General features: G+C 25.2%; 1 protein-coding gene across 1 annotated transcript in view; it reads left to right on the forward strand.

Moving 5' to 3' along the window:
* LOC145843930 (transcriptional regulator ATRX-like) overlaps window positions 1-11,470 on the forward strand; it is a 37,291-nt gene extending 25,821 nt beyond the window's left edge. The window contains exons 24-28 of the mRNA XM_082951209.1: window positions 63-143; window positions 4,370-4,525; window positions 9,782-9,883; window positions 10,289-10,454; window positions 11,227-11,470. Coding sequence (XP_082807335.1) covers window positions 63-143; window positions 4,370-4,525; window positions 9,782-9,883; window positions 10,289-10,454; window positions 11,227-11,270 — 549 coding nt within the window. The 3' untranslated portion in view covers window positions 11,271-11,470. The remainder of the gene's footprint in view (window positions 1-62; window positions 144-4,369; window positions 4,526-9,781; window positions 9,884-10,288; window positions 10,455-11,226) is intronic.
* The last annotated feature ends 3,699 nt before the right edge of the window (window positions 11,471-15,169 follow it).

Below are 15,169 nucleotides of genomic sequence, written 5' to 3' on the forward strand. Positions count from 1 at the left end.
AGAAAACTAAATAATAAAGTATGTAAATATATATATATTTTATTGTTAATTATTTATTTTAGTTAAAGAAATTACACATTTTATCGCAAAGAAAACTGAATAACAATCCTGAACTTTCTGAAGAAGAAGCAAGAAATGCAGTCGTAAGTTAAAATTAGTATTTATTAAATTAATATTTAATTTGATTATTTGAAACGTCGTTATCAGTTTTAATGTAGTTTTAAACTTATCAAAAACAAGTGTTCAAAACTCAGGAAAAAGCTTTATTTAAATAGCATAAAAACTGTCAGTCTGAAGATTATTAGAATTTATTGTTTTTTTATAATTTCATACGTCTGTTAAGCCTTTTATAACTTAATTGATAACAATAAATTGTCTAACAATAATAAATTTAATATGAAATAATATAAAGTTTTTATTATTAAATTACAATTTAATAGATTTAAAAAATAACTTTAACAAACGCGAATCGAGTATGACCATCGACTACAGCCAATGGTAATAATGTTCTACATGAAACTAATTAATTAATTCTTACTTTCAGGACCTAAACAGACCAGCGTTTAATTGATTTATATAATCAACTGTACAGACAGTCATCAATAGATTAGGTCAGGGGTTCCAAGCACCAACAATAATAATAAATTATTTAAATTTTAATTTAATATGTTCTAATATACAGACGGTCATCAATCAATTAGGTCAGGGTTTCCAACCACCGACAATAATAATAAATTATTTAAATTTTAATTTAATATGTTCTAATATACAGACAGTCATCAACCAATTAGGTCAGGTTTCCAACCACCGGCAATAATAATAAATTATTTAAATTTTAATTTAATATGTTCTAATATACAGACAGTCCTCAACCAATTAGGTCAGGGTTTCCAACCACCAACAATAATAATAAATTATTTAAATTTTAATTTAATATGTTCTAATACACAGACAGTCATCAACCAATTGGGTCAGGGTTTCCAACCACCAGCAATAATAATAAATTATTTAAATTTTAATTTAATATGTTCTAATATACAGACAGTCCTCAACCAATTAGGTCAGGGTTTCCAACCACCAACAATAATAATAAATTATTTAAATTTTAATTTAATATGTTCTAATATACAGACAGTCCTCAACCAATTAGGTCAGGGTTTCCAACCACCAACAATAATAATAAATTATTTAAATTTTAATTTAATATGTTCTAATATACAGACGGTCCTCAACCAATTGGGTCAGGGTTTCCAACCACCAACAATAATAATAAATTATTTGAATTTTAATTTAATATGTTCTAATATACAGACAGTCCTCAACCAATTGGGTCAGGGTTTCCAACCACCAACAATAATAATAAATTATTTAAATTTTAATTTAATATGTTCTAATACACAGACAGTCATCAACCAATTGGGTCAGGGTTTCCAACCACCAACAATAATAATAAATTATTTAAATTTTAATTTAATATGTTCTAATATACAGACAGTCATCAACCAATTAGGTCAGGGTTTCCAACCACCAACAATAATAATAAATTATTTAAATTTTAATTTAATATGTTCTAATATACAGACAGTCCTCAACCAATTGGGTCAGGGTTTCCAACCACCAACAATAATAATAAATTGTTTAAATTTTAATTTAATATGTTCTAATATACAGACAGTCCTCAACCAATTGGGTCAGGGTTTCCAACCACCAACAATAATAATAAATTATTTAAATTTTAATTTAATATGTTCTAATATACAGACACTCCTCAACCAATTGGGTCAGGGTTTCCAACCACCAACAATAGTAATAAATTATTTAAATTTTAATTTAATATGTTCTAATATACAGACAGTCGTCAACCAATTGGGTCAGGGTTTCCAACCACCAACAATAATAATAAATTATTTAAATTTTAATTTAATATTTTCTGATTTACAGACAGTCCTCAACCAATTAGGTCAGGGTTTCCAACCACCAACAATAATAATAAATTATTTAAATTTTAATTTAATATGTTCTAATACACAGACAATCCTCAACCAATTGGGTCAGGGTTTCCAACCACCAACAATAATAATAAATTATTTAAATTTTAATTTAATATGTTCTAATACACAGACAGTCCTCAACCAATTGGGTCAGGGTTTCCAACCACCAACAATAATAATAAATTATTTAAATTTTAATTTAATATGTTCCAATATACAGACAGTCATCAACCAATTAGGACAGGGTTTCCAACCATTAGCAATAAAAATAAATTATTTAAATTTTAATTTAATATGTTCTAATATACAGACAGTCATCAACCAATTAGGTCAGGGTTTCCAACCACCAACAATAATAATAAATTATTTAAATTTTAATTTAATATGTTCTAATATACAGACAGTCCTCAACCAATTAGGTCAGGGTTTCCAACCACCAACAATAATAATAAATTATTTAAATTTTAATTTAATATGTTCCAATATACAGACAGTCATCAACCAATTAGGACAGGGTTTCCAACCATTAGCAATAAAAATAAATTATTTAAATTTTAATTTAATATGTTCTAATATACAGACAGTCATCAACCAATTAGGTCAGGGTTTCCAACCACCAACAATAATAATAAATTATTTAATTTTTAATTTAATATGTTCTAATATACAGACAGTCCTCAACCAATTAGGTCAGGGTTTCCAACCACCAACAATAATAATAAATTATTTAAATTTTAATTTAATATGTTCCAATATACAGACAGTCATCAACCAATTGGGTCAGGGTTTCCAACCACCAACAATAATAATAAATTATTTAAATTTTAATTTAATATGTTATAATATACAGACAGTCATCAACCAATTAGGTCAGGGTTTCCAACCACCGGCAATAATAATAAATTATTTAAATTTTAATTTAATATGTTCTAATATACAGACAGTCGTCAACCAATTAGGTCAGGGTTTCCAACCACCAACAATAATAATAAATTATTTAAATTTTAATTTGATATGTTCTGATATACAGACAGTCCTCAACCAATTAGGTCAGGGTTTCCAGCCACCAACAATAATAATAAATTATTTAAATTTTAATTTAATATGTTCTAATGTACAGACAGTCATCAACCAATTAGGACAGGGTTTCAAACCACCAACAATAATAATAAATTATTTAAATTTTAATTTAATATGTTCTAATATACAGACAGTCATCAACCAATTGGGTCAGGGTTTCCAACCACCAGCAATAATAATAAATTATTAAATTTTAATTTAATATGTTCTAATATACAGACAGTCCTCAACCAATTGGGTCAGGGTTTCCAGCCACCAACAATAATAATAAATTATTTAAATTTTAATTTAATATGTTCTAATATACAGACAGTCCTCAACCAATTGGGTCAGGGTTTCCAGCCACCAACAATAATAATAAATTATTTAAATTTTAATTTAATATGTTCTAATATACAGACAGTCATCAACCAATTAGGTCAGGGTTTCAAACCACCAACAATAATAATAAATTATTAAATTTTAATTTAATATGTTCTAATATACAGACAGTCCTCAACCAATTGGGTCAGGATTTCCAACCACCAACAATAATAATAAATTATTTAAATTTTAATTTAATATGTTCCAATATACAGACAGTCCTCAACCAATTAGGTCAGGGTTTCCAACCACCAACAATAATAATAAATTATTTAGATTTTAATTTAATATGTTCTAATATACAGACAGTCCTCAACCAATTGGGTCAGGGTTTCCAACCACCAACAATAATAATAAATTATTTAAATTTTAATTTAATATGTTCTAATATACAGACAGTCATCAATCAATTGGGCCAGGGATTCCAACCACCAACAATAATAATAAATTATTTAAATTTTAATTTAATATGTTCTAATATACAGACAGTCATCAACCAATTGGGTCAGGGATTCCAACCACCAACAATAATAATAAATTATTTAAATTTTAATTTAATATGTTCTAATATACAGACAGTCCTCAACCAATTAGGTCAGGGTTTCCAACCACCAACAATAATAATAAATTATTTAAATTTTAATTTAATATGTTCTAATATACAGACAGTCATCAACCAATTAGGTCAGGGTTTCCAACCACCAACAATAATAATAAATTATTTAAATTTTAATTTAATATGTTCTAATATACAGACAATCCTCAACCAATTGGGTCAGGGTTTCCAACCACCAACAATAATAATAAATTATTTAAATTTTAATTTAATATGTTCTAATATACAGACAGTCCTCAACCAATTGGGTCAGGGTTTCCAACCACCAGCAATAATAATAAATTATTTAAATTTTAATTTAATATGTTTTAATATACAGACAGTCCTCAACCAATTAGGTCAGGGTTTCCAACCACCGGCGATGTCGTTCGATCAACAAGTTGCTAACTATGTGAACCAACGTATGAATGAGAGAAGACAAGTTGTTAGAGAAATGAGAAATTGCAAAAATCAGTTTGATGGTATTCTTCAACAAGTAAGAATTTATAAATATTATCATAAAATTTTTATTGTAAAAATCAGTTCGATGGTATTCTTCAACAAGTTAGAATAAAAAATTTTATTATTATTTTGTCAATTTTTAATAGTAAAGATCAATTAGATAGTATTCTTGCTCAAGTAAGTATTTGTTTATAAATATTATTACTAAGTTATTAATATTCAGTTGAAAAGATCAGATTGATGGTGTTCTTGCACTAGTTAGAATAAAAGTTTAATAAAATGTGGTATTAAAATTTGAATTTTACATTGTTCAATGTTTTATGATATGCACAAGTTTGATTGGCATTGTAAAATAACATTATACATGTTTAAAAAAACAAATAAAAATGTGCTTATTTAATTGAGTTTGCAATACATTGAAATTTTTTATTTTAATAACATTTGTTAACGTATACGTATTTTACATACTAAATTTTTGTTTATTATTAATAAATATTTTTAAATTATTTTTATAAAACATTTTTTTTTTGTACCTTTGTTAGTACAAGGAGATGAACAATGCAGGGATTGAGAAGGTCAGTAGAAATTTTAAATAAAAAAAATCAATTAATAAAAGCAAAATATTGTAAATAAAATTTAAAATTTTAAACATATGTCTGCTAATTTTAATTTTTTTTATACATAAAACAAGTCTTTTTCAACAACACAAATATATTTCAACAATTTTCTTCAGTGTGATTACAATTGTAACAAGGTAAAACAAATTTTAAACTTATATAGCCTTTTTAATTATATGAGAAATTATCAATCAATTAGTAAAAAAAAAACCCTAAACTATAACAAAAAATTAAAAACAACAAGGAAAACATAATTAACTGTAACATTTAAAACAAAACAAAATTAGTCTAATTTAAACAAGGATAATGAGTAATCAAACTCTCTTTGTTTGCATAATTCTGGCTTGTCTAAGTGAATATAAATAGCTTCTATTTTAATTAAATCAAAAATGTTCGTGCAACTTCTTAAAACTTTGAACTTTGTCTCACTGTAATTATTACCACATTTAGGATTTTTTACTAAGTGCTCTGAAATTGATGATCTTTTTGTTGCGTTTAAGGTTGCAATACTCATTTTCTTCGGTTGATTTTTGATATGGTCTTTCACGCACTTAGGTACGTGCTCTTTTATTCTTGTTTCTAAATGCCTAGATGTTTGTCCTATATAGCTGTTTGCGCAACAGCATTTATACGTGTATACCACGCAACTTTTGTGTTTGTAGGATATTAGATCTTTACCTCTAGGATTTAGGATAATGTTATTTATGCAAACAAAGAGAGTTTGATTACTCATTATCCTTGTTTAAATTAGACTAATTTTGTTTTGTTTTAAATGTTACAGTTAATTATGTTTTCCTTGTTGTTTTTAATTTTTTGTTATAGTTTAGGGTTTTTTTTTTATTTCTCATATAATTAAAAAGGCTATATAAGTTTAAAATTTGTTTTACCTTGTTACAATTGTAATCACACTGAAGAAAATTGTTGAAATATATTTGTGTTGTTGAAAAAGACTTGTTTTATGTATAAAAAATAAAATTTAAGTAATTATATAAAAACATGTTAATTTAAATATTATATATATAATTAAAGAATAATTGTATTTAAATTGTTAGAAGAAAAATACATAAATTAATTAATATGATCAATTTAAATGTTATATGTATTTAAATGTTATATATAAAAGTAATTGTATTAAATTATGTCAACTAAAATATTATATATATAAATAAAAAGTAATTATATCTAGGGGTAGGGAGTACAGCACATTTTTTTGGTCATGTTGTAAAATCCATATGAGGAGTCTCGATTTGGATGTGTTTTGGTATCATTAAGAAGAATTAAAAAAAAAAAATAAAAAAATTCCTAAATAACAAAAATGCACCCCAAAAAACTGATCTGGACCCCAAAAGTAACATAATTTTTGTCTTAAATAGTAATAAAGTCATTCATACACGTCCTAGACTTATATTTTATATCTTAAATTAAAGCTAATAATTATAGGCATACACTTAATGACATTTCAACTGCTTTTGGAATATTATGACGTCATAATCACACAAAATATGTAAATTTTATCTGTAAATTGGTACGTTTTGAAAAGTTAAGAAGCATAGCTTGTTGTCTAAACTAATTAAAACAAAATATTTTAAAATAAAACTTTGTAGATATACTTACTTATTTTTAAAATTTAGGTGATATTGTATGTATATTAATGGGATATTTGATTTCATAATTCATTTAGCTATAATTATTTAAAATAACCTAAGAATGTTATTCAATTTGCATTACAACAACATAACGTAATACAAAAAAGTTATAATTTATTATAGGCAACATAATGTTGTATGGCATTAAACATTAAGTTAATGATTGCAAAATAAATAGAGACTAGTATAATAAAGAAATAAAGAACATTGCATAATAAAACGAACATTGCACTGTATTATTTAGTATTAACACTTAAGATTACTGCAAAATGACTGATACTTTTGAAAATACTAGTATAAAATAACTGTCAAATGATTTATAAAAATCTAACTGACTATATGTACATAATACTCATAAAAATACATAAAAACTACTTTTTAACTTAAGGGCATAGGGGGGGGGGGGGGGGGTAAACACCCTTTTTTGGTTTTTGATCTTATTTTATATAGTTTTTACTAAGCTACAAGATGCTTTTTACAGATTTAAAAAAATCAAAATAGTTTTTGAGATATAGCCGGTCAAAGTCGAAGCCGACAATAGGATCCTTATGGGAGGCGCAAACTAAAACAGCAAAAATAGACTATTTCACTAAAAATCTATCTTCTCCTACGTTTTTTGAGATAACTACCTCAAACTTTCAGGAAATATTCCTTGATATATTTAGAAAATTCTGTTGGAACAGAATTTAAAAAAATTAAAAAATAAAAATTTTATATAAAAAATAAACAAAAAAACAGTTTTTTTTTTGTTTTTTTGTTATAAAATTTTTATTTTTTAATTTTTTTAAATTCTGTTCCGACAGAATTTTCTAAATACTGCAAGGAACATATCCTTAAAATTTGAGGTAGTTATCTCAAAAAACGTAGGAGGATATAGATTTTTAATAATTTCTAGTTATTTGACGTTTTAGTTTGCGCCTCCCATAAGGATCCTATTGTTGCCTCTGTCTTTGACCGGCTATATCTCAAAAATTATTTTGAATTTTTTAAATCTGTAAAAAGCATCTTGTAGCTTAGTAAAAACTATATAAAATAAGATCAAAAACCAAAAAAGGGTGTTTACCCCCCCTATGCCCTTAATTTAAAAGACATCTGTTCTACTATTAAATCTATTTGGACATGGTTTCTCAGTGAAAAAGTAATAGATCTTTCATTAGAAACATCCCATTCCCCATCAACTTTACAATCAACAATAGAATCTAAATGCAAGTTTAGCAAATCACGTTTAGGTGGGTGTTTCCACTTCGAATTTCTTCTGTCTTGAACTCTCATGAGGTGGTCCATCTTGAAAGTCCCATCATCATTTTTACCTTCACACATAGCAATATACCATGTGTCTGATGACCCTTCACTAATTAATGTGACATAAAAATTCCCTTCCATAATATCTCCATTTTTTTCTTTCTGTATATTGGGGGAAGAACCCCCTACAATTAATAATGCATCAGTGTTTGTTGGTAAAGAACATTGAGGGCACTCATCATCTTCTGCAACAAGAGCACATAAGTTTAGAAGTCTTTCTTGGTGAGTATTACCACTAACTTTAAAAAGTTCTGGATTGTATAACACTTCAGATTTGTGAGACTCTCTAAAGTAAATTAACTCATTACGAACAATAACTTCATTTTGATCAGGATGAGATTTTAAAATAGAACGCGCTCACTACAGGCCCACCCCAACTTTTACACAGTTTGAGACGTTTCTGCACATATTGATCCCTTTTTTTCCCTTTTTCAATTTTTTCCTTTATCTGTTTGAGCTTTAAATTCTTTTGATCTGCTACCCACCTTTGCTCCATCTCATTCAGAAATTGAAAAACTTTATTATATTTTTTTTCATGTTTAATTTGAAAAGAATCAGATATAAGTAATGTACAGTCATTTCTTATCCCTTTTTCTGTGAATCGTTGGTTCCTAAACTTTGCCACTGCTGCTCGCCTTCCAAAACCAGCAAGGTGTCTTTCAGATTCCAAGTTGTTTGTTGGGAGTCCAACCAGTTCTTCATTACTAACCAACTAATTTTAATAAATTTACATGTAGTTCTTTTAATATATGTCTAATTCTTTTACTTTTACTCAGGTGCTCTCAATAAACATAATATCTAAAAGTGGTTTAGAGTGTTTTTTATATCTTTATAAAGAAACAATTAAAATGACCTAGTAATATTTTTCTGGTTGATTGAATTCAGAATTCGTCATTCAAAATCATAGAAACTTAAAGTAAAACCAGCAGAAGAATTTGCTTTTTATAATAGAAAAAATTCCATTTTACAGACAAAATTTGCATATTTTGTGTAATTATGACGTCATAATATATCAAAAGTAGTTGAAATGTCATTAAAAGTATGTCTATATTTATTAGTTTTCATTTAAGATATAATATATAAGTCTAGGACATATATGAGTGACTTTATTACTGTTTAAGTCGAAAAATCAAAAATTATGTGATTTTTGGGGTCCAGATCAGTTTTTTGGGGTGCATTTTTGTTTTTTAGAAATTTTTTGAAATTTTTTTTTTAATTCTTCTTAATTAGACCAAAACACATCCAAATCAAGACTCCTCATGTGTCTAGCAAACATCACCCAAGTACTCCCTACCCCTATTATATCAAAATTTAAATTTCTTCTATTAATTTTATTTTAATATTTAGTTGTTGATTATATTAACGTATACATTTTGTACTTCAGGAAGTTATAATAATTTTTTTTATTGTAAATATTTTGTACTTATGTTAGAATTCCAAGAAATAAAAGTTACTTCGCGCCAAGGTAAGAAGTTGTATCATGCTCAAAAAATATAGAATATAATACAAATACTGGTAGATATATCATATAAAGTTTTTTACACACTTTTTGATATCCTCTGAAAAATAAGAACTTTAGTTTTATAAATCAACTAGTTTACTATAAAGTTTACTTTTATGTATGTTATATTTTATAAAAAAGCTCTTATTTTGTTCAATTATTATAAAAACTGTTGTAATATAATAAGTTTATATGTTTTTTATTACCAAAAATATTTTTTATAGTATGAATCTTCTCTATCATCTACTCCAGCGTATCAACAATTGAAAAGAGAATCGGAAATTAAACAGAAACAGTTGGAACTTCAGAAACAAAAGAACAAACAGGTTTAATAAAATTATAAACAATAGTAGAAAACAAAAACAATTGTAAATAAAACAATTAGAACTTTAAAAAAAACCATAAAAAGGGTAATTAAGCTAGTTAGAAAATAAAACCTTACAGATTAAGTGGTTTGAAGTGATATTTAAAAAGTTTAAATAATTAAACAGTTTATTATGTCAAGTAGAAGTTTAATAGATTAAAACTACGTATATAAGTTTTAGTTAATAAATTTTCGCTAAAACATGTTCAGTTTCAAATGAAGATTTGGTCAGCTTTTAAAAGTATGAAGATACGATTTAATCAATTGATATCACCTAAAATTGTTTTTTGCTTAAAACAGTTGCAGCCTACTTTAAGAATAATGATGATATATTTGTTTATTAATAATTAATTATTGATTACATCAGGGTTCAGATGTGAACGTTGGAGCTAGCACTTCCGGATCAAATGGTTCAAAAACAACCAGTAAGAAGACGAATGGTCATTCTACAAATGGCACTTCTACTTCAAATGGTTCTGCTGGCCCGCAAGCGACCATTAAGTCGACCAAAAATGGTTCCCAGCTAAAAAATGGTTTGTAAATGTTTACTTTGTTGTAATGATTGAAAAAACAATTAACATGGTTACAATAAAACATTTTTTTATTGAATTCAGTTGAGTTTTACCTAAAGAATAGTTTTGAGGTTAAAACAATATATAATAGCTTCACTACTAAATCATTAAAATTAAATGTTTTATATAGCCACTTAACAAATTTTTAAAGGAGTGTTATAACATGTACTTATATATTTAAAGAGTAAAATGGCTCAAGTATTTTTGTTGGTTTTTAAGTATTTAAAATAGTACGAATTTCTTCAGTTAAATAAACTTTTTAAATATTTTTTGGATGTTAGTCGGACTTTATAAAGACAGACAGAATTTGATAAAAGTTTTTGCTTTCGCCATTCATCTTTTTTCAGGGTCTAATTGAATTTTTGGAATAAATTAGAATTTTTCAAGACTTTTGCTTTGGTTTTTTGATACGGTTTTTATTAAGAATCAGATTCAGAAAAGTCAAGAATTTTTCAGCCCTATCTGTGGCAACCCTGTATATTGGATTGGTATTAGAAGAGTTTGAAAAAATGTATTTTGAAATAAAATAGTTTTCAAGTCAATTTTTTACGCCTGTATATAAGTATCTAAAAATAATAACAATAGTTCTATGGTAACAATATATTTACTAATTCAATTATTTTCTATATTTTTTAATATTAAAATATAGCCAAGTTTAAGCATTTTGTGATGGTAGATTTTCCAAATATTTAATAAAATACGTTATTTTTTTATTTTAATTAATTTTTTGCAGAACCGAAACAGGAATCTTCCAAGGAACTGCCTAAAGATAAATAAAAAAGTTTTTGTGAAAGTTTATTTATAAGGTGTATTTATTAACTATCATAGCTTTTCTGTTCATTTAAATGCCGAGTTCTTTCTAAAGTTTGACATGAAATGAATAAAAATTTACTTTTCTTAACGAGTTTGATAAAGATAGTGCAAGTTTTTTAAAAAATAAAAAAATAATTTTGTTTATTAAACTTGTTAAAGTAATAATGTCCTGTTTTTTTCTAATAAGATTATAGTTATATATTTCAGTTCATGTTTATTTCAAATGTTTTAAACCATTTTTATTTGGTACAGATTTTTGTGAACAAACATTATCATACGAATATTTTGATATTGCTTTTTAAAAGTTCTAAGAATTGAACTTTATCTATGCTTTATAAAATTGTTAAAATTATATTCATAGCAATTATAATAAAGCTATAAACATGTTTGAATTTTTCCAAATCGAACAAAAATGTTTTAAATTAAAGTTATCTGTTTTTATTGGGTATAATGTTTCTATTTAAATTTAAGCTTTTCAACAAAAAACTGTTGTTATTGTGAAATAAAAGGATTTATTGTTGTTTTCTTATTTCTTTGTACTAAATAAATAACTGGCGGTATAAACTATATTTTTTAAGTATTTAAAGAAATCATAAATCTAGTTACTTTTACTAAAGGGCTTAAATTACTTTTATTATTATATTAAGTCAATCGATGAAATATAGTACTTGCTTAACTGACCAGCATTCATATACATACAAATTTAGGTATAATTTTAAATCAAGGAAAGTTTAAACTAGTAATTTAAACTGATTGTATGATTATACAACAGTTTGCTTTATAAAAATTATTTTAGTTTATATAACATTACCTAATAATTTAAAGAAGCTTATTTAATTTGAATATTGAAAGTTTAGCTACCATAAGTACAAAGTTTATAACTAATATTTTCAGTTGGTCATATAACAAGTTATAAATATGGCCTTCCAAGTTATAGTCGATAAAAGAAAAAAAAGATGTTTTTAGTTACAAAAAAAAAAAGCGAATTTTGGAAATATCATAAAGTTTAATGCTTCCTTGACAAAACTATGTATGTCTTATGACAATGTTAAGTCGCTTTGAATTAATAATAAACAAGGACATTATTTGAAATCTCATTTGTTTAAAACTCAAAAGCAAAAATAAGTTACAGTTATCTTAGAATTTACACCAGCTTAATAAAATTGTCATACCAATTGTAATTCTAAAATTTCGATTATCAGAACAAAACTCTCAATGGAACTAAGACCCTAATTCTCATACAAGCTTGTCAGTCGTGATCAAAGAAAGACAGATTTACAGTAAATTGTTTGCCTTTTAAAGTTTTTTACTTGAAGCAATAGTTAGATAAAAGTTATTGATACAGACAAAAAGTCTAAGATTAAACGCATGTAACTAAATATCAAAAAATAAAGTATTTTTCAAGTACAATAAACATAACAAAATGTGGAAATTGATCTGTTTGTTAGTAAACTTACTTTTCAGATTTTTTTCGAAGTGATTCATGAAATGATTCGTTTTTAGCGTAAATAAGTTAAACTTCCTAAAAACCGTTGTTCAAACGAACTTGTTTCGTTCGAGCTTTTTTATAAATAAAACATCATTAATAATTTTATTTTTACCTATATAAAGAATAATCAATGTTTTACCACAAAAGTTTTAATATATTTTCACTGCGACTCTTCAGAAACTAACTGCAGAATTTTGGAATAGAATAATATCTTTTAATGTAAAAACAATAACTTTAGAAAACTGCTTAAGTAATTAATTTGCTGTAAAACACCAATCAAGAAAATCAGTTAATGTATATTAGTAATTAACGCAAAAAGTTAACATTTTAAATTACAAAACAAAGTGTTTAAAACAAACAAAGGTATTTTACAGCAATCTAATTACTTGAGCAGTTTTCTAAAATTATTGTTTTTACATTAAAAGATATTATTCTGTTCCAAAATTCTGCAGTTAGTTTCTGAAGAGTCGCAGTGAAAATATATTAAAACTATTGTGGTAAAACATTGATTATTCTTTATATAGGTAAAAAGTATAGTAGACTTATGTATTTTATGTTAAAAAATATATTATTAACATTTTAGTTGTTCTTATTAATGTAAATTTTAGTTGAATACCAAAGGAAAAGTAAAGTATTTTTAAAATAAGTTTAAAAGTTTTATAATTTAATAACATCATTTTCGATTTAAGAAAGTTTGTCTCTACTCTTAAATGTATCATTTCTTAATGCTAGCTAGTTTTATATTGTATTACAGTTTATATTAAGTTTAGTAACAAAAAAAATCATGTTTAGGTACTGTTCACTGAACATTTTGACGCATAATACAAACCTTTATATAAAGGTTTTAAATTAACAAAATTATCTCATCCAAAAACTACGCATGTAGGCAACTAATAGAATTGAACATGAACTTCTAGTAAACTATAATTTGCCAAATCCAAACAGTTTTGAGACAAACTTTACAATAGTAAACCTTTACTGCTTTAAAGCAAATGAAGAAAAGTAAAAAGTATCGGCTGCAGTTTTAAGGTCGCTTCTGGTTGGCTAATATGTTCCTTTTTATTTTATTTTAAATAAAAAAACATAATTCTTTGATTTATTTCTTACATATTTGGAAAGGTTGGTAAGGGATAAGGATATAAATGTTATCAATATATTGCTGTGTTAATACTTTACTTCATTAGAATAATATTAAGAATAAAAAAGTTTCGAAACCTTGAACTTGCAGCCGAGTCGACTCAAGCAAAAAGGAAACAATATCGTATGTAAATTATTATGTTGTAGTTAGAAAAATTGAGCGCCATATTTTTATTTGTGCAAATTATTTATTTAAATATTAAACTTTAAAGACTGCTTAGTTTTTAACAATGATACTTTTGATAAATAAATTTTATAAAAATTAAATTTAAAGTCATTGAAAAACATGAAGGTAAATTAAAATTAAGAATACTCAAGGTATTATACTAAAAATAAAAAAAAAATCTATAGTTTTAACAGCAATTTCGTATTTGTTTGTAATTTTTTTTAGTTTTCATTAGTTCATACTTTCGACAAACAACTATTTTGAACTTAATTAAATAATGTATATATAATTTTCAATAATATTCTATAAGTTTTTATTCACAGCAAGTAAATGGGTAAAATAATTAAGACCTGTTACAGATTTTTAAATATTTATCAGCTAGTTTCCACGCATAATCTTGTTTTCTTGGAGTTTTATAGTTTTACAAAACTTAATCATATAAAACAAACTTTTAAAAGTATTAAGCTCACACAATTAAAACGATTATATTCTAAAAAAATTTCATACATGTTAATATTTTAATAGGTATTCATTTTAGATATTTTTTATGTAAGTATTTCGATTCTAAAAGAATTAAATAATAATTTTGTTGTTAAGCCTAGATGCTTTACTTTGTTACACATATTATAAACTTGTAGTTTAGTTTCTATAATTTAATTTATAGCTTTATTTATTAAAAACTTTTTTGCTTATAATTCTAAGCGAATCAAAAAAAAAATAGTTTTGTTGTTTAATATTGTTTATTGCTTTAGTTGGACTTTTTTTAAAACAAGATTATATTCTAACTACAACCTTCTATTTTCAAGATTACAAAACACCATAAAAGTTTGGCAGCAACTAGAGAAGCTAAAAATAACTCAAAAAGCATGTTTATAATAAATTTGAAATGAGAAAAACATCAGAATGAATTTGACTTCAGCTGAGTTGGTGTTGAAATTTTATTAAGAGGTATTATTGGTTGATGTAATTTTTAAAAGTTTAAATTGCTTAAGTATTAAAATGTTGTAAATTACATCTCAAAAACAACAACAAATTGTGTTATGAGTGTTTTTGTACTGCAAATTATAAAAC

The sequence above is a fragment of the Thalia democratica genome, chromosome 9 (genome assembly GCF_965202585.1).
Source record: "Thalia democratica chromosome 9, ktThaDemo2.hap1.1, whole genome shotgun sequence".
In the NCBI taxonomy this organism is placed as follows: Eukaryota; Metazoa; Chordata; class Thaliacea; order Salpida; family Salpidae; genus Thalia; species Thalia democratica.